General features: G+C 38.3%; 2 protein-coding genes across 3 annotated transcripts in view; both read right to left on the bottom strand.

Moving 5' to 3' along the window:
• Positions 1-21,748, bottom strand: part of SEC63 (SEC63 homolog, protein translocation regulator) — a 564,354-nt gene that overhangs the window by 211,429 nt on the left and 331,177 nt on the right. The gene's annotated exons all lie outside the window — the stretch shown is intronic.
• Positions 1-21,748, bottom strand: part of PDSS2 (decaprenyl diphosphate synthase subunit 2) — a 112,646-nt gene that overhangs the window by 59,711 nt on the left and 31,187 nt on the right. Inside the window, exon 2 of the mRNA XM_030236242.2 lies at positions 6,526-6,657. Within this exon, the coding sequence (XP_030092102.2) occupies positions 6,526-6,657 (132 nt within the window). The remainder of the gene's footprint in view (positions 1-6,525; positions 6,658-21,748) is intronic.

Raw genomic sequence — 21,748 nt, 5'->3', positions numbered from 1 at the left:
TAATTAAACAGATCTAGGTTAATGTGGAGACACATTTCCAGTTGGAAAGCATTTAAACAACTATTTTAAATTACAAACATCTTTAAACTTGTCTACAGTAGGAAGAATCTGCTGAAAAACTTCATCGGTGAGCTGAGCAAGTGAAGATACAACTTAAAGAGTAAAAGACTTGCTTTCCCAGGGAGCATTGACCTGTTCCTAAAGCAGAAGGCAGCCCTTTGCTACTGGAGCCATGGAGTCACCTCCACATGGGTGACTGGAGATGTGAGTCACCCGAGCATTAGCATCTCTCAGCTGCTTGGCTGCATTCACAAGAACAGGACAGAAGCTACTTGTCAATAACTGGAGCTCTCAGGGAATGCAGAGCCAAAGGAGCATACCCTCATGCAGTATTTATTCTGGTTTTCACTCAATGCGGAACACCTTCTACATCTTCTCAATTTCCAGAGAAGGTGCGCTCACACCTCATATGCTGGTATGCTAATTACATAAAGCAAAGTATTGCTATTTCAAGTTCTTCTCACCCATAAAATCCCAGTCCTACAGCAGTCCAGGCCACAGGCATAAGTCAACCAGCTAGTGTTCATTTGTGCATATTTTTGCAGACTGCAAGTCTCAAAAGCATACCATAATCAGCATATTACCTCTGAACTTTTGACTACATTAGTCCATATTTATCTTTGCAGACTGGAGTTGTCCAAGGACCATCATTCACATAAGCTTGGATTCCCTGGAGGCAGCCTGAGTGATTAAAGACTGCTCTATCAAGCGCAGCACCACCTCTGTTATGGCTGCCATGGCATGGGTTTTGGAGAAGAACAGACAGAGCTGCAGATGGTGAGCTGTCACCTGTGAGAAATAGAAGAGATTCCCAACGTCCCCATTAATACACAGCAATTTGTCCCTAATACACAGTGGCATATCCCTAAGACAGACAAGACCTTTACACTTGTGTTCTTAAAGTAGGCCATTTCTCACAGTCACCATTTCTAATTCTGAAAATCTTGGGATGGAAAGTTCTTTGGCTACTTCAACTGACAAATGACCATAAAGACTCCTAACAGGCTAAATTATGCCCACATCAGTGTAGCCTCTTGTGAGCTCCATAGTCATGAATGCACGCCAGTGACACTATTAGATATAGAGCTAAGGCTGCAGGCTGGGGGTAGAATGCTCACTCATCTGTTTAAAACACATCTTGATTATCACCTTGTGAAGAAGACTGTTCTTGAAAGACCTGACCTTCCTGAAGAAAGCTAGATGAGTCTGACCTCATTGCTGAGTCTGCTTTCAGAAGGAGGTGGGTCTACAGACCTCCTGATATCCCTTCCCACTTGAATCATCCTGTGAACCTAGATGTACTATTGGCATCATCTGGTTAACCCTAAAGGAGGTTAATGGAAGGTCAAACTTTCTTTGAAGATGGCATAAAGCTCTTTGAAATATAGGAAAGGAAATTAAGGCAAAAGCTTTGCTTTCATACCTAGCAAGAATCTGGGAGAAACTTGGATAGAACTGCAGAGTGACAGAGCAGGACATCCTCTGTCCTCACAGTCCTTAGAAAAACAACTACCCCCCTCTGACTTCCTTGTAATCAAAGAAACATTCATAGAAAAAGAAACCTAAGGGTGAATGAATCCTCTGGTTAAGATCTGGATTTAAGTTTTACGTGTTCCTTGGAGTAGGTTAGAGTAAGAGTACTGTGATATGGCCACAATGACAAAGAGCATGTGAAATCACTCTGTCATCCCCGTGTGTGTGTGCACCTCCAAAAAAGGGTACTCAGGACAACTTAGTATTGGAACATGACAAGAAAAAGACCCAATACCATAACAAGGATTTTGCATCTGCTGCCAGCTTACTCTTAAATTGGGCTTTCATAGGAATCAGCATCAATGCTGTCCCAAAATAATTACTAAAACATGATGGAAAAGGTATCTATGTTCATGATTCCTGTCAGTACAGTATTGCCACCACTCTTCCAAGTAACAGCAAGCATGAATCTTCTGATTCAGAGACAAGTTTATCCAGAGAGTACCTTCTTGTAGTAAAGCATGTTCAGCTTGCAAAGTGATGACCTTCTGGAGCTGTGAAGGTCAGCTGCATCATCCTGAGGTAGAAGGTGCAAGGACAGAGTCCAGTATCGATAGTCGAAACCCAGCAATCTGCTGGATTTGTCAGATTTTAGTACAGAACTGAAACAGTACTTCCTATACTCCAATTTCAATATTCCATATTGATTAAAAGGTCTTTGCTTGTCAATGGCCATAGGATCCACCAGTGTGAATGCCTGGGCAGACTTGACTGAAAAAAGGATTGCTTTAAACCTCTGACAAGCATCCAAGGAAATCTGCAGAGCTGACTCAATGAATGCCAATACTAGAAGGTATTTTTAAAATTGGCACTAATAAGGAAAAAAAAACAAAAGAAAAAAGGCAAAACAGAGAGAAGAAAATAACTTGCTGTGCTAGAGCCAAGGATGCTGAAGGCTGAAGAGATGGCCCAAGTTTGTTCTTTGGTGTCACTTGCATTCTAAGCTCCAATACAGAGGTTATGTCAGGCATTCATTACTCAATATAAAGGCAAGGAGATCTCTCAGTCCCCAGGCAGTAGTGTCTGGCAGTGCCAGACGTGAACAGAAGAAGATACCCCTTTGGGTACTTTGAGAGAGGACCCAAGCCAGTCTTGGTATCTTCAGCTGTGAGAATGTAGCTCCACCATGAAGCATAAAGCTGTCAGTGTTCAGAAACCACATGACCCTGGAGTTTCAATTACAAACCTCACTACCAGCAGCAAAGTAAAATAACAGCAAGCTCCATACTTCACTATCCAAGTGAGCTTTGCTCTGAGAGAGGGCAATGCAGTGTCAGACTCAAGTATAATCACTAGTTAGGAAATGGATCTCAAAGCCCTTATGAAGCTCTAGCCTCTTGTGTCACATCTGAGGCACTCTCTGATACCATTAGCATGGTAAATTATTGTTAATTTGATTCTGCCTAAACCCAAATGTAAGTTCTGCTTTCTCTTTAGCACAGGAGTAAGGATATTCCCATATTTTCAAGGGAATATGGGATGCATGCTTTGCTTGAGCACAGGCAATGACATCAACTCTTACATTATACTGTTTGCATACTCTGTACTGAGCACTACAATTGATCCTTGTATTTGCAATGCTTCTGTAGCCAAGGAAATATTTTCTTTAATGCTAAGAGACCAGCAGAAAGTTTTAATTTAGGAAATCTGTCCAGCAGCTGAAATTGAGCTGTTTATCATGCTGCTACTTCTCTTCATCCTCTTTTGGGATCACTGGTGCTGAGCTGGAAGCAAAGCCAGGTTCTTTTCCTCGCCAATAGGAATAAAGTCAGGCTGCTGCCAACATGATAGGGAGGTGGCTGTACAGCATAAAGCATGCCAGGCAGGCTTTTATAACACTTCCTCCCTTATCTTCAGCATGGCTCATAAGGCAACCAGCAGTTACTATGATACCCTTGCACACAATGACCCCCATGGCCCCAGATTAATGCAGGCAGATCACGACTCTTGCAAATTATGAAGTGCTAAAGCTGAAGGCAATGCTGGCCAGAGGCAGCACCATTTAACTACACTAGTCTTGCTCCTGTCACTACCTAAATTGTAATCCTCATTATTCTGGAAAAGATTGTTCTCCGGTAGCAGGCATTGGTTTTGTTCCATTGTGTACCGTGAAAAACAGATGCCAATTAGGAAGCTAGATTATCTATTTTTATACATTTAGGTCAATTGTCCTTTGAATTGACATATCTAAAGAACAAGAAAATAGGATTTTTTTTTCTATTCCAAATTCAGCTCTCAGTATCTTTCTGTTTTAACTTTAATTTTTGTATTGCTTTATTGTGATTTAAGAATATGAAATAGTGAGAAGAGACTATGCAGAATGTGCCAAATTCCAGGATGAAAAGGTCTACCATGGGTTTTTTGTGTTTTTTCAAGTTAAATGGTTATCATAGTGCTACATCTTCCTGGTCACAGATTGTACATTTAGTGTAGCACCAGTTACAGAGGACTGCTGTAACCTGGCTATCTACTGCAGGACTGAATATTTAAATACAGCACAAAAACTGGTTCCAACACAAACACTGGGAAAAGAAAGACTGGGCTGGTGCAGTTGCTGACAAGTACTGGAACAACTTAGCTCATGCTCAGATTTCAGAAATGCAATTAATTAATCACTACTAAGTATACTAAAATCAAGCCAGCCATATCCCAGCTAATAGTCCACAATATAATGTTCACAGCACGTAAGTATCAGGCAGTGAAGATGCTCATTACAGTGCCAGAAATAATATTTCCAGCAAAACATTATATATAAAGATGAAGTAATTATATGGCATGGCAACAAAAAGAGCTGTATAGATTACAGCTGAGCTGAAATCTGTTTCCAAAAAATCTATTTCCAAAAAATACTATCCAAAGCTGGAGACATAGAAGCAATAAAGGATTAAGCATATTTCTTCATATCACTGAGGGATATATTTTGCCTTTGATATATATGTCAAATATAAACAAACCATATATAATTACACTGCAACCAAGACAGCAGACAAAAATGCACTAATGGAAAACAACATCCTTTTGTTCGTCTTCAGGAGAGGGCAGTTTGTAAAACACTGCTTGTAATACATGTTAAAGATATCACAAAAAACCTTTAAGATCACAACTTTACAAGCTGCCTATTCCCTTAGCTATATACAATAGAGAAATGGAAATCTAAAAGAAATTAGACTCACATTTCAGTAAGTGTAGTTGGAAAAGTACCTTAAATAAAGACAGAATTCCAAAGCCAAAGCCCACAGCGATTTCAGTAGAGGGTAAGAACTGACCATTATGACAGAAAATGAAAAAATGCAGTGGCATATTTGCTTGTATTTACACCATGCTGCAGGACTTAAAGTGTCATTGAAAATCCATTCAAATTAACAACTCCACAGTCATCACTTTTGCAGACAGTAATGAACCTTAAGTGAACCTGTGTGGGTGTATTCAAAACTGCTTTGTTTTTGGCGTACCTTTGTAACTCTGAACTAGATATTATAATGGCTATTGACTTGCTCAAACTTAGATTATTAGGCTAGATTTTCAGCTGGTTGAACTGGCATCATTCCAATGATGTCCATTTACACCAAATGGCTCATTATTAATTCAAGGTCTTATTTGCTCCTTAATGAATACTTCCACTAGTCACCTTCCCAACGGCAGCTTTAAATGCTCAAACTTTACCTCCATGGTCAAAATCACCATACTCAAGAACTTAGTTATCAAAAAAAGAATGCTTTTTCTCTCCTTTTATGAGGCATACTTAAGGTAAACTTTTTAAATCATTTACAAAACAAACTAAAATACCTCCTCTGCCATAATTAACTAACTAGAATTATGCTTTCATACAGCATCATTTGCATATAAATATAAAAATTTTACAACCCTAAGGGGACATTATGGATGAAACAAAGTAAGAATGGAATTAAACAGCCAAAAGGACAACACAGCTTTCCATAACAAGCCTGCTTTACAGCCTTGTCCTTTTTCTTACTTATTTCTGCCTGTACTAATTCATATATATTTTCCTTCTCTGCTATTTTAAGATACTACATAGATTTTAAAATTTTTATCTGTTTGGTATTTCCAGTTCTGTGATACCACCTCTGCATTTTGAAACAAAACAGGATGCAAACATGTCACTAAGCTTGTGCATCTTCCTTTAGTGTATTACAGAGGTCAGAAACACAATTAATAAAAAATACAAGAGTCTTGTTTCCTCAATCAAGCAATACACAATTTTTCAAAAGGTTTTTAAAGAATTCAAAGTTCACAATTTTTCAACAGATCTCATGACTTGCTTCAATGGAATAGTTCACTATCAAATATACAAAGGAGAGCAACCACTGATTTTCATTACTGATGTTATTAGATTAAGAAATTTAGTTTAAAAGCTTACAAAATATTTAGGAACTCAATGAAGCTGAAATATCTCAGTGAGAGCCTAAGGAACCATAATGGCAGGCTCAGTAAACCTGCTGTGACACGTGGGAGGTAAAAACTTTATTCTACACTGCTGCTGCATGGGAAAACACCCTCCAAACAGACTATACAAAAACTTCCGTGCTCAGTGAGACCAACAGGTGTCCCACAAGGCTGGCATCTCACTCAGAAATTTCTAGTAAACAGGCGTACCTAAGTAACATTGGAGGAAATCAAAATGAAAATACTCTATTTAAAAATCTTTTTCTATCATTGGGGTTTTTTTATTCTGAGTACCTCTTAACATAAGCTTTCAACTAACTATCTTGACCCAAATGTTTTCAATTTGGTTGTGCCAAAACCCCACAATTAGATACAATAAGAGTTACACAAAGAGTAAGAAATGGTTTTCACTGTGGAAAGCTTACAATAAACCTGAGGAACAAAGCTTTGTGATTAGGTAAGTATTGATTTTCCTTGACAGGTGAACAGGCCACTTAGGATACATCAAATATACCTTAGCATACATACCTGGAATAAATTCCACTGACCATGTCGTGCTGGAAAGAGAGCTCTGCTGTGCTGGGTCCAGCAGCTTTGGAAATAAGCAGTACGACCAAACCTCGCATCTGTAAATTGTTTCGGCTATCGTACACAAAACCCCTAGAACAGAAGAAGAAGATAAAAAGACATATTTTCACAATCCATGTTTACTGGTTGTACCAAAGTGGAAAAAAAGACTAAGACCTCAGGCTGCCATCCATTCATCATGTCTTTAATATTCATGTTAGCAGGGAAATAAGTTGCAATTATGAATTGTGATCTTCTGTCATCCTTTACGACACTTACAATGAAATCCTACTGCTGCAGAGAAAAGCAACTATTTAGGATTGAATGAAATCTTGATTATTTTCTAGGAGGCAGCATGTCTCTTGCATTTCACATCATGCACAAGTCAGGTGTACCCAGTGATCCTGGCAGCTCAGGATACCTCATGCTCACAGCAATCCTGACCAGAACAACATAAAAAGCAGTAGAAGGGAGATTCTATATAACTTTCCAAAGCAGAAATTTTTTTTTTAGCTCAGCCATCAGTACTTCCCAGCCACTCAAACCCATGAAAGATTGCACTGCTTAGATCTCTGCTCAAGGGCACACACTGTGATCATGTGGCATGCACCTTTATTTTGTTTACTGGCTACAGGTAGTGAAGGATTTTGAGGAGGAGGGGGACAGCTGCTTGCCTTCAGCATTCTGTGAATCTGTAACCTGCATATTTCTACTCTCATCAAACACACAAATATATAATTTGTTTCTTACCATGCTCCAATATATATATAATTAACAGAATGCAGCCAAGGCTGTTATGCACTTAAAACTCTATAGATTTCCAAAGTCAGAGCCACAATGAACATTAAGCTACCCAGGAAAAAGACAGAAAATACACATAATGAATTATACATAGTGTGTATGCATCCTGGACACAGAATTCACAATTGTTTGTGGTGGTGTAAGTATTCTCTGGCTTGAACTTCAGTTGACCACATTACTCACAACCACAGAAGTTATACAGATGATGCAACTGAATTAAAATATATTTCCTCAACACTATTTAAAACTCCATCATTTTTAAAGAAAAGTGTTTTAGGAAAAAAATTGGTTTCTTCCACATGTGTATGTGGTAAAATCAAAGTGCATTACTAAAGGCAGAGATATCGTGAGAAATGAATACTGCTTTAATAAAATAGCAAATTACAGTGATACTCTAAACAATCAGAACACTTTGCTTTTTCATGCCCAGTGCTCTACAGCTTGTCAAGAGACAGGATGTTACAAAAGTAGGCATAAAAAGTGTTAATCACAGGAACATGGAGCACTGGCCTTTACATAAACCACTGCCTAGCCAGACACTAGAATTGAAGCACTTTTACCTGATTCGGACCAGGTAAGAAACAGAAGAAAATTACCCGTGTTGAAAATACTCAGTCTGTAGCAATAGCAAAAGCAAGTCTTATGGGCTGTTCAGGGGGTTTCCAACACCACTAGCAACGACTACCTCACATTCTTAGCAGAAAACTGTTAATGAAAAGTGGAGCTGTGGGTGGGGGGAAGAACAGAACACAAAAATCAAGTAATAAGGAGCAGTATGTCTATCATTGCTACACCTAATCATACAGCCTCTATGTTACATATGGTTAGGATGTAATTTTAGACAAGATTTTCTATGAATTACTAACCAGTAGTCAAAGTTTAAGTCCATTTTCAAAACATGCCGTGTTACTGACATGTATCATATCCACACTAAAGCAAACCGCATTAGACTTGAAACAAATAAAGCCTCCGGTGATCATCCTTTAGCCACTAGAAACTACTGCAGCTACTTGACATGGCTTCAGGGGTCACATTCACATTCTGAATTAAGCTCCCTAGAGATACCCTGCACAAGTAACAGCAACACAAAAGTCTTCCAGATGGTGCAATTAGTCTTGATGGGTATGTGGCAGGAGACAGGTGCCTCCAGGGAAAAAAGTGAACTAAAAGCAACCCAAGTGAAATTGCGCACACAGAAAAAGATACATCAAGCTGACAGTCTTTTGGAAAACCTCTGCTGAACAACACAAGCGCATGCATAGGGTACCCAAAAAAACCCCACAATCATTAGCACAATTTTGCTTCCTCTTAAGTTTACAGGCTGGGTATCTGCAAATGACATACTTCATCCTCGGGGGACTGCGTACCAGAAAAAGGAAAGTCAAACACCGCTAGGATTCCGTTTTGGAATTCGGAATTCGGGGGAGGGAATGGCATTTACTCTAGATATTATCCGTGTGACAGAGTAACCCAGTTGAAAACCGGCAGATTCACAGTTTAAATACGGCACAGTGTTCACAACAAAAATCTCCATCCTACAGCGCAGGGGAGAAGCGCCGGACTGCGACACATGCGCGGTGTGACACTGCACACGCACAAGGGACTCACACCGCCCACTCACCCAGTGACACCGGCTAATGGCTAATGCGCTGCAAATTACACCTCCTACTGCCAGGGCCCGTCTCCTCCACAGAATAAATCAAGGAAACGTTTCACTTAGTGCTTTGTGTATTGCTCCACATGTGCAGCTATTTTACACTTTTATTAAAACAAAAATCTGCCATTCATTGCAAGAGTCACTTGTATTTAAATATTTAAATACCACAAAGATTTTAAAATTATCTGCATGAGACAAAACCATGTTCCTAGCATTTTTTTTCATTATAATAAACTGTGAATTTAAACAATAGAGAGGAAACATAGAAACTGTAACAGTTACCATAAGGAAGAGCTGGACATAATGATACCATGGTACCAAAAGGCAGCAAAAAACCACCCTGCACAGGCAACTGTAAAGTCAACTGACTCTGCAAGTGGGTGTAGCAGAAGAGACCACACTCATGGGTAGTAGTACTAATTCAAATTTAATTACGAAGAATGCAGAACAAATTTCCCACCAAAACTGATGTGATAAGGTATTTTGGGAGACAAAAAGGGGGTTTTAACTGTTTAGCTTGTTATAAATGGATAATAAAGATGATTGATTCTCGGAATAAAAAGATAACTATTGTATGAATATTAAGAAAAGCTTTAGTGATGTATAGTTATGTTATTGTAGTTTAGATGCCCTCTGTTCTCCCCACGGTTCTCTTTCCCTGCCCTGTATTGTGACCATCAGACAGCCTGGGTTGTCTAGGTCAGATAAAAAAAGGCGTGCACATGTGTCCCTTGCATGGGGCAGTTGGGAATGGAAAAGCTTGTTGCTTAGGGGGTGCAGCATGGCAACACCTGACCTCCAATGAAGTTACAAGAAAGCAGTTTCCACTGTCAAATGGCAAAGAAGAGCTGACGGACAGACTTTGGGAGGGGCCAGGGTTAGCTGATACAACCCCCCAGGGGAATAAAGGACTGAGCGTCCATCTCGAAGACGAACAGGCTGCCTGCGTGGTCTGCACGAGGGGCAGCTCCCAGCACTGCAGCTTTTTCCTTATGTAGTCCTTTGTTGTATTTTTGCTAAGGTTTAATAAACCATTTTAAATTTTCAAAGTGAGCAGTTCTCACAAGCTAAACGTTGTTAGTATTTCCCAAAAGTTCTGCTCATGACCCAAGCAAGCAGGAGCTGTGGGGCTTGAAGCCCTTTCATCAGTTACCCCACAGGAGCCCCTCCACCCCCATCCAGGAGTGTTTGATGGCCACAGGACTGCTGGTAAGGACTGAAGTGGACAGATCACTGTTCTCCTCACCTCCTCTGGTGATTTTTACCCTTCCTTTCCATGCATTCTATTGAAGGTGTCCCATTGACAAGATCAATCGTTTAGTTTCAGGCCATACACAAGCCCCGTGTAGTTAACAAGGGGAAGGAAAACAGAGAGGAATTCCATTCCCCTACCTTCCCTGTTCAGCTGTCAAACAAAAGGAGGGGGAAAAAATGATCTGTCCACACAGCTCTAATGAAAAGCAGCTGGTAAAGTCTATAACACAACCAAAATCAATTACACTGATGAAGAAGATTTATAAGCACAGGATAGTGTCATTGAAAGCCCAGGCTAGCTTTAAGCTGAATTACAAACTATTCTGAAAAAGAACCCCCTCAATTCAAACTGACAATCCCAGATGTGACAATATAAACAGAGTTTTCAGTCTGTAACATCTCAGGAAAGCATCTTCTATTTTGCTCAATATAGAAGGGTTATCAGGATGCAGTCATAGTTACAGGTGCAGGTACCTTTTAAAAATAACACAACCCATTTTGTCGGAATTAATTATAACAGACAATTCTATAGCTATCACTAGAGGTAAGGCATGGAGCTACTTGGCAAGACTCTTGGCTTCCTTATCTTATTAGAAATGCAAGAAATACCAGCCTCAGGGCTTTTATCCAATTTGCTATATTAATGACTTGTCAGAAGTAAGTAAGAGAAAACTCTCTGACATCCTCATTTTTTAAATGGATGTTAAACCACCGTATTATTGATGTGCATATCTGAATCATAGGATTCACCATCTGACCACATGATCGGACTCAAATATGAATATATTTAAACACTGAGAGCATTCAAAGTTATACTTTTGGTATATGCTAACAGCAATCTATAGCAACTTGTTTTCACCTGCTACTCAAGTTTCAAGTACTTATTAAATATCCTTCTGCATATCTCTCCAGAATACATTAAAAACCCTGACCCATTCCAACTTCCACAGCCAGATCTGTAGAGGAGAATCAGCCTTGTCATGACATGTGCTTTGAGCATGATTCAGAAGGGGAGAGGAGACACACTTACTTCACACGGAGAGAATAGCATTAAAAAATGGGATTCAAATTAAATACACAGTTGAAGGAAATTATAGAAGGGGGGATGCTCTGCCACCCACATGCCATCTCAACTCAAAAGCCCACTAGAGGCTGCAGGTGAGAATATGTGTTTTAGAAAATTATTCTTGGGTTCGGACAACTAAATATCTCTTTGCATATGGAAAATGAGAACTGAGTTTTCGGAAATTTCCTTACCTGAAAAACAGTTTGTGAAAAATGGGATGGGTCTCATCACCATTTTGTAATTAAAGAGTTTATCCAGTAAGCGCAGACCTGTGCAATAAATCATGCCAGGCTTGGAGGAATTGATGTTCCTGTCCCACGCTGCAGGAATATGCTCTTAGATCAGATCACAAGGGAGTCTTTAACAGCTCCCCTGCTCCACCAGCATCTGAGAAATGAGGGGCCTCACCCCATCAGCTTTGTGAAGCCAGTCACAAAGAAACACAAGATTTCACAGACAAAACACCAAACAAAGCTCTGGTGCGAAGTCAGGGACCTGTCTCTACACTAGCTTTTCATCCAAAAGCAAAAAAATTAAAAAGGTAATTTAGAAGTGTGGCTTTCACTTATGACACAAGGAAACTCTTACTAACTTCAACCCTTATGTGGTGTGATGATTGGACAGGTAAAAGCAAGGCAAAACAGTAACTTAGTCATGTGAAAACAAGAATGGTTGTGAGGAAGTACTTGCCTGAAATTTATGGGCTCATAGCTACACATCTACAGGCAGAGTCACTGAAAAACTAATACAGAAAATGTTGTATCGGTGCTTTCACGTGGCTATTCTTAGGCTTAGAGAGTACTTGGGAATGAACTGAAACCAAAGTCTTCAGTAAAAAAACAGGCCTTAAAATGCTCATTTCCACAACAGCTGCAGCATTTTTTTGGGATGCAAAGAACTCTATAGATTTGGGTACCTTTTCTTCCATTTATGAAGTCTCAGACACCTACTCAGTTGGAGAGAGTGACTAAAGATCATTTAAAATACAGCCTGTACAAAATTCAGGTGTTCAAGAGTCCCAGAAATAAGAGTGTGTCTTTAAAGTATTGTATATATTTTTCACAAACTGAACAGAAACATAACAAAGGTAGTCTTTGTTGCTTTATCCTGGAAGAAGGTTGCAACAGCGTAGCTTCTAGAACAGAAAGCTTCTAGAGGAAAACTCCTGCTCAATTTTCAAGGGATATTGCTTATAAGGAGAAATATTTCTTAAATAATGGAGAAAATTCCATCCAAAGTTTCATCACAGTATTGTTTATTAAATGTGAGCTTCACAGGGACCAGAAAACTGCAGTCCCAGGTAGGAGGCAGGAAGCACACAGAATTTGGTGTCAATTGCATCATTCCCAGAAGTAATTTATCAAAACATAAAGTCCTGCACATAGCTTTTTCAAGATCTCAAGGAAAAGCCACAGCACCCTTCAAGATTGGAAGAGAGACTGATCTCTTCTGGAACTGCTACATGCACTCATTTCTTCAGGCTTTAGTAACTATCCCAAATATTGCACTACTTTTGAGAAGAAAATTGCAACAGCTTCTAAAACACCACAATGATCACAAAAGATGGAGCCTTCCAGGAAACTATAAAAGTCAGAAAGTTACATAAAATTGTGGAGATTCAAATGGGCAAGATCCCACAAAACCCAAATCTTATTTTTAAGTTTAAGAAACTACAGGCTTTAGATCAGGCACAAAAAAAAAAAAAAAAAAAAATACACCTACTTGGCCGTGGTAACTTGGAGTTAATTGTAACTGAGCACTTGTAGCTCCTAGAAATCAATACAGGCTTCAAATTCTTGAAATAAAAAACCACAAAGTTTTCCCTGGAGTCTGTAGAACCCTATTTAGACACTTGTATTAGTCTACCATTGAGTGCTGCAAGGTTTATTTGATTTCCCAAAAAGGCAGAGGTTATTTGAATCATTCCCCCATGAAAATCGGCTGCATAGATGCATATTATTTACAGGGGGTTTGATGCACTTATTTCCTTTAGGGTAGGATATTCCTTAGGATCAATGGGATGAGTTACTTTTAAAAACAAAACCAATAAACAAACAAAACCAATCAACTAAAAAACCCAAACCAAACAAAAAAAGCCCAAAAAACCAACAAACAAAAAACCCCAACAACAACAAAAAAGCCCACACTTAAACAACTCCCATTTTTTCTGCCAAATTCATGACCAGATGAAGACAAAGAGGAAAAATATTTGCTTGATGAGAAGAAGGGAACCAAATGCACAGGAACAGTTTGACACTTAGCATGAAAAAGGCTGTTTTGAGGTAGCATGGTCATCTAAGAACCAAATGCACAGGAACAGTTTGACACTTAGCATGAAAAAGGCTGTTTTGAGGTAGCATGGTCATCTAAGATCAGAAAAATACCTATTATGGACACTGTAAAACCACACAGTAAAAATAAAAGGCAGCTATAATCACACATTTGTCTCAAAGACATTGATTATTCAGTAAAAAAAATTATTTACTACTATTATTAGTTTAAGGAACTCTACCCTCCACATGTGAGATCCTATGGGTGGTAGAGGCAGGGCAAAAAGGACCACTTTAAGAATAACAATAAAGGCACCACACAGGAAACAAACCACCAAAATGTATTTTTAAACCAACTGCCACTCTCTGATGTTTTTCCTGGTCAGGGACTTGATTTGAAATGTGATGTGGACAGCAGGCAAGCTAACACCAAAAAATGCAGTTAATATCTGAGTGCAATTACTTTGACCAGGAGTAGCTTGCAGGTCTGGCACCCTTATTTTTCTAACCACAAATACTTAGACAGAAGCCTAAATTTCGGATGTCTGATTTCTCCATCAATATTTGCTTTATTTAAACTTTGTGGGAGGTCTAACACCCCACTGCCAACCAGTATCAACAGGTGGACTCAAGCGCAAGACTTCTTTTCTGGGAACAGACTCTCTCAGATGCAGGAATAATCGGCTAAGTGAAAGGAATAAAAATATTTTGGAAGAGTTCAGTGAATGACAGAAAGATGATTGGCTTCAGAAGGCTAATGAATTCAGACACCTCTGGAGGTTCAGTGTCACTTCAGCAATATTCAGCAATTGTAGTGCCTGTCATAAAAATGTATTTTGCATTAAATAAACTTTACTAGGAAAATGTAACAATGGAGTAGGTGAATTCTGGGCCATTATCTCAGACTGAAAATGCTCTCAGCTTGTTTTACAAATGGATGAAATAGAAAAAGGCAAAAATGTTAGGGTATATATTGCCATGACAGAATGATATAAAAAGTTCCTTTAACCTTCCTTACTGAGTAAGATTTCTAGATACAACTTCACTGATTTTCAGGATTATTCAGATTAATTACTAATATTTCTTCCCTAAAAACATTGAAGGCTCTTTACTAGTAGTGAGAAAGAGGTTCCAAATTTTGTGCTTCAATAGATTGTTCTCCCTTCAAGTAGCTCAAGCCAAACACATGCCAAGAGTGCCATAAACAAAAAGCTTTCTTCTAGGTAAAATTAAAAATTAGGTGATTGAAACACAACCAACAGCATTATTCCAAATGCAACGCCTCTACAGCATCACTACTTAGTAGAGTTAGGTGGTTATATACAGCAGAAGCCTTTTGTAAACCACTGGGGGGAAAAAACCACCTTAAAACATAGTGGATGATTAGCACAAAGTGCAAGGCAGCAATATGAACATACAGTCTCAAATGAGAAAAAAAAATAAATACTTCCGGACTCCATGACAAGAGTATATACTTCTAAATACTATACCCTTTCAATAGTTCAAAGTAATCAAAGCAGACTTTAAAAAAAAAAAACAAAACAATTTCAAGCCAAGAGTGGAGACCACAGACACACTTAGACTGTAACTCTTAACATCATTATCTTCATTTGCTGTTTTTCTCTAGACTTCTGATTCTAGACCGTCTTTTGTTTTTTTCAGTGAGACCCAAGTGACCAACTGATCATTGAGATGAATCTGGAATTTTACTTAAGGTTAAGGAGTATTTTCAATGTGACCTCCACCCAAATTCTGCATTTGTCACTCCACTGTGTCAATATCACAATTGGGCTTGTTGATCTGAACTAAAACCCCTCCTTTTACAAAGATCAACCTAAAGCCAAACAAGTATCTGTCACCTTTTTGTGGATGATTGCTAAAAGTAAGCTCATGAAGTTTCCAGCAGCATGCTTTAAATTTCTCAAGTCTTGAAAGAAGATACAGAGCAAAAATAGTGGAATTATTTTACAGCAAAACAATTGTTAGGAAATAAAAATCACTAGAAAACTTTAGATATTTTCAATTCTTTTTTTCCTCAGAAAATGCAAGACTTCAGAAGGCCTGAGATTTTAAGCAAACACTTGTGGTTTTGGAAATGCTGGTTTCCATGGCAACCAGTAAGGTCTTCTTTATATAGCATTATAAACAGATGGTAAAGACCAGTCATGTTTGCTTCTTTGCCAACATATCAATAGAACTGTTGTACTACTCTATCTCTTGTATTAGAGTTATTAAGTAACTTGGGTATTTGAGCAACAAAATCTACAAATCAGACTTGCTCAACTACTATGGGTTTTTTCCATAAACACACAAAAACTCTCAACAGTAAAGTCACTGTAGTCTATACAGGCAGAATTCCTTGGCAAAGCTTTTCATAAATGTTTTCTCAGCACTCACCATGTAGGGTACATTACTACCACAAATATGAATCTGACAGGAATTAAAATAATGAATTCAAACAAGAAATAGAAACCTGACTGGTTACATCCATGATATTAAAGCATACTTCAGAATTGTTGTATTGCATTTGGAATTATTCAGAGAAGATATAGTGAACTGTAAACTCATCTTGATTATGCCATAATAAGTAGAGGTTATTCTTGCAGGTGATTTGTTAAAGAAAGAAAATCTCTTTGCATCTCTTTAAATCTTTCAATTATAGCCATGGCACACGATATACAAGTGGTTTCTTTTTCACAGATGGCTGGTACTATCAAGAGAATTTGATTTGGTGCAGCATTCAATTTGGTACCTCTCTGGAAAAGTCTGAAGTACCAGCTGCTGGCAGTGCAGGCTAACATAGACGTTTGCTACTGAATTCAGCTGATTCCTCCAGTGGTTTAGTTGTTTAATATGTTTCTTGCCAAAAATGAGGGGAAAAATAAAAAAGTAGAGGAAAGGTTGAAGCAGAACTTGCATCAGGTTTTTTGACTGCATGTCAGGAGTCCAAATCACACATTTCAAAGTATCCCCTGTATTCTAACCAGATTAAAAATTATTTTATTATCAAAATACTACAAAATTATCAGCATTTTTAATCCAACTTCCTCTGAAATTCATGCCCTTTCCATGAGGGCTGGCACATAAATTCTCTATTGCTTATTTTTGTTAACTACTTTGTGTGAATTCTGTGGTTTGGTGGGTTTTTTTTTACTGAACAGCAGCATCTCAAGGACAAATGCAGTATCTGAAATCTTATCTTTATAGCAAGCACAAATTTCCAGGTCCACTCCTCTCCAATCTGCTTCCCAATATCACACCAGTTATCACTAATAAGCGAGATTCAAAAAAATCACCACACAGCCCAAAGTTCTCAAAACCCACTCAACTTCGTAAAACAACCAATAATACATTTTGGAAATGTGTGAACTACTAAAGATGTGACTATATTTGGCAAAGATCAAGAGGATAACAAGCATTCAGTATGCACAGAGAAGCCAGAAATGTGCTAGGGTATGGATGAGAAGTCTTCCTGCACATCAAATGAGACTGCATTAAGCAACAAGTTCTACAGATAGATAATCACACACAATTTTTGTGTTGGTAAGTTGTACAGCTTTTTGTTGTTGGTAGTTGGTTTTCTGTTTGATACCAAGCAAACCATACACAAACACAACCTAACAGTGGGGTCTATTCCACCAAAATTCCAAGAGTTACCAGCAATGCTTAAGCTGTAGATACCTAACATTACTTAGCATAAAATTCCTAGGGTGGTTTGGTTGCACAGCCTGTTCAGAAGCACATATTCAGATGACAAGAAGCTCCTATTTTTGTCTACAACTTCAAGGATCAATCCACTGGCCACTGCCATGGACAACATTCCAGCAATCCCAATACACCTTTGTCATTTCAGGATACTGTTGTTCACCTGCTGGTTACACCAAAACTCACCATTTCCATGCTCCACATTTTATGTTTTATCATAAAACAAAAATCTAGTCTGATCTTTGATATATGAACTTGGTCAATAGCAGGTGAATGAGGGTAACGTTTAAAAAAGTCAGATGTGGACCCACAAGTGCTGAAGAAACTACCTAACATTATTGCCAGGTCACTCCATGGTCTTTAAAAAGTCATGGTAATCAGGGGAGGTTCCCAAGGACTGGAAGAAAGCATCACTCCTATGTCCAAGAAGGGCAAGGAAGAAGCTGGAAAGCTACAAAGACAGTTGAAAGTACACAGGTAGGGTAAAACCTTCAACTAGTACTCCAAATAAATCAGGTTACAATTTAACACATTCCCTTTCAAAAGGGATGGCAGTGCAGAACAAGCATTGTGTAAAGGACCTGAACTTCAGTTTAGCAAGTTTATGGAACAGCACTAAATTCAGAATAGGGTGGGGAGTGAAAGGCAAAACCATGGTTTTATCACTGAAAAGGACTGCACACTTCACCTGTAACACAGACAACTCAGCCCTCACACCAATTGCTTCATTTGCACTGGATGTAACACAAAAAGATTCTAAGACAGAACACCAACACAGAGAAAGAGTAGGAGCTGCTTTACTGAAGTTACAGTTATTTGGGAAAGGTGGTGGTGGTACCCCAGTTTTTCCTAGACTGCCTGGTGCCAGAGTCTGGAAATCAAGTTAAGAAACTTAAGTCTGTTGGAATATCTGGAATACACGAGAAAAAACTGGCAAGAGGAAATAGTGCTGGATTGTGAAGCAGGAACCTAATTTCTCCCCACAACTCCCAACGATTTTGACAGCATGGCAAACAAGTAGAAGGCAGCGCTGCTAACAGAGGCGTAAAAAGAGCCACTCTAGAACTGCAAAAAGAGAACACCTTACTGAAATGTCATTCTTGGAGTAGAAGCATAAGTAAAAAGAAAAAAGAAAAATGAAAAATGGATGCCATGCCATCCTTTGTAAATTTGCTTCAAAGAAGCAAAACTACCACTTCAGCTACCCATACAGTACAAGGAAACCTGTTACTCACTATACATATCAGGCAGCCTTGGAAAAACCTCCAAGTAACCATTGCAATAGGAGAGGTGAAAACAGAAGAATCTTCTTTAGGTAATCTGAAAATACAGATTTTCCAAGGTCTACCTAGGGAAAACTAGAGAGCCCAAGGTGAAACTGCCAGAAGCAAAACTGTCCCAGAATTAAGAGTCACAAGGAAGGAAATTGAAGTCCCAGATCTGATCCTGCTTCCAAGAGATACAGAAACAAATAAAAACAAACTGGCAGGTTCTGACAAAGGAATACAGCACTGATTTTATACACTTGCTGAGACAAAGTACAATGGAAGAGAGGAGAGAGAAATCCTAGACAAGCACAAAGATAACTAATTTTTTTTTTTTTTTTACATTTAGTTTACATGTGGGGTTTTTTATTATTACATAGATTATCCAGGTATTTTACTCTAACCTGGCACACATCTTGCCATGCAGTTCACAACACTAATGGGTTCTGCAGACAGTAACTCAGACTAGGACCTGCATTTTCAGCAGTAGCTGATGATAGAATTTGTTACATGAAAAATGTCAACTCAAATTGCTACAGGAAGTCCACCTTATTTTGAAGAGTATCTATTTCTTCTTTAAAGACCTAAAAGCATCTTTATACTTAGTATTATTAATCTTAACTCTTGGAATCTTAAATCTTAAAAGATTTCTAATTTTTCTGTAATGAAGATCAACAAAATGCTGCTTTCAGACATGCAATATAGTATTATCCAAACCAAAAAACACCCTACCAACAAAAGAAAATAAATCTCCTGAAAGTAATTCTGTATGTATTTTACATATTCTTTAGTTATATCAAAAGCACACTGTTATTATTGTCAATGACAAAAGGCACCCATCTAAAGCTATAACTCATTTGAAACAATGAAAATTCCCAGGATTTTTATTCTCCTGGGTGTACTGACATTTCAAGAAAAAAAAGAGCAAATGCAATTTTGAAAAAAAAGGGGCAATGATTTCCAGTGTTCCATTTTTTTATCTTTGGGTTTTCCAGTTATATAAGCCACCTCTGTAATCAAATACAAATACTCTTTCATGCCTGCCTCTTGCAATACTCTTAAAAAATTAAAGCAGAAACTTAAAATAAAAATAAAAAGGGGGTTCAGATAGATCACCACCACCCTCTGAAAAACCAGAAGTGTTCAAAAAAAGCTGTAACTATGGCACAGATCTGGCAGTGCTACATCTCATCTGAGGAAAAAAATTACTCAAATGTCAGATTTCAGTATCTTTTTTAAACTTCCACCCCAAATTTATCAGGTACTATGAAGCAGTTTTCCCCAAATGATACTTTGTCAATATTAATAAAGTGCTGACTTGCAGAAACAAGTTAACAAGTTACCTGTTAAAACTGGTTTTTCCTCCACCAGTTTTCCAGCTGTTCCTTTAGCTAAACACCAACTATGCCTGACCTCACTTAGTTCATAAGAGACCATGGAAAAGAAGACAAAATCCAATATACACATTGCCTGATGTGCCGTGACTTGATCAATCACAATGATGCTAACGACATTCTGCTTATGACATGGAACTACAAATGTTCCCATAAGTAAGTACGAATGAATTTGAGAGAACTACCATCTCAGCACAACCTGACAGCCTTGAAACTCCTGCTTCAATTTCTACATCCTTTTGTAAGATCTCATTAACAGCCATTTTGTGCTGCTTACGCATAAAATCATTTGATTGAGTTTACGTTTGATACGATGAATGAAAACCTCTATGCATAATTTCAGTCTGGGAAAAAAACATTGATTGCATGCTCAAAATTTTAAATTTATGATGGGTGTCAGCCTGTTCTATTCTACTTGGCTATCCTTGGTCAAAACAATGTCATACATTCAAATAAAATTTTCTTAGCACTACACTTCTTGCAGTAGTGCTGCTTATTAGCCCTAATGTGTAGATATCTATTTACTAAGTTTCTTTTAGGACACAAACATCAGGGCAAAAACTTCAGCAGAAAATACTTCCCAAACACTTGACTTTTAAAAATAATATACTTTTTAAAAATAAGGAGAAAGAGAATGACAAAAGTGGTAAAGAACTTTTTTTGTTCTATGTTACCTTACATCTGAAGGACAACACTTCATTTTGGACCATAGCCAAAGAACTTCTAGCAGAGTCGCTAAGCTTTCACCACAAATCCAGCAGTCCAGTTATATCTTTACTGCAGTTGGCTGGCAAGTTCTTGAGTATGCTAACTGTGTTCCCTCCCATGCCAGCAGTGGGATACATTTTAATACTTTGAGGAACCATATGCACTTTCCTTGGGATATGTTAGCACAAGAAAAAACGAAAAAGGTCGTTCTCATAAGTGAGCCTAATTTGCACATACAAGCTTGCAGCCAAGGAATATGTTTGTGTGCTACAACATTTTTTCCCCCATCCCACTAAACATTTTTTTTCCTGTACTCAAGCGCACTTCATCTGTGATTTCAATTTGCCATTGAAAAAAGCGTATGTAAGATGAGCTGCAAAATTACAGGATCGTAAATTTAAATGTCAAAATGTAAATGAAAAATGTACAGATATCCAAGAAGCATGCCACTGGAGTTATACAGAGCTTTTAAGAAAAAACCCTAACCCAGTACCACTACCATTATAACATACAGTGCTCTCAACAATTTTCTTTGCCTATCAACTTTGCTTTTGCTAGTTGGCAAATATTGCTTTTTAGCATTGTTAGATGCCAGTCCAAAAAAAATCTCAGTGATTTCATTTTCTCTCCTCACCAGACTAGGAGGTAGCCAGCTAGAATGCTAGAACCTTTCAGTGCCTCTAGGTCTGTGTTCAGACATCTCCCTCCTGCTGATGAGGCCAGCCACAGCGGATCCTGAGGTTTCTAAAATGAAATGTGATTTGTATTTTGTGGTGAAGTACGAGTGATCAGAAACAAAGAGTAGGCAGAAAATGAAGATATTAAATTCTACACTAAAGCCCAGTATCTGTTTCTATGCTTTATTGTATTTTGGCTACTCGTTCCTCTAGAAAAAAAGTAAGAATTATAAATGTCCTTCTTTTCATTACAAACTTCTGCAGAGACATGCAAGCCTGCTGTGAGGAAACTGAAAACACTTTTACTTCATTGAAGAAAGTAGAAACTCTAAAAAAAAAAATATCCAGACACAATGAACAGTCAGACCCAACACAAGATATAATTCA

Source organism: Serinus canaria, chromosome 3 (genome assembly GCF_022539315.1).
Source record: "Serinus canaria isolate serCan28SL12 chromosome 3, serCan2020, whole genome shotgun sequence".
Taxonomy (NCBI): domain Eukaryota; kingdom Metazoa; phylum Chordata; class Aves; order Passeriformes; family Fringillidae; genus Serinus; species Serinus canaria.
Note: the sequence above shows the minus strand (reverse complement) of the source record. Positions and strands in the feature narration are given on the sequence as shown.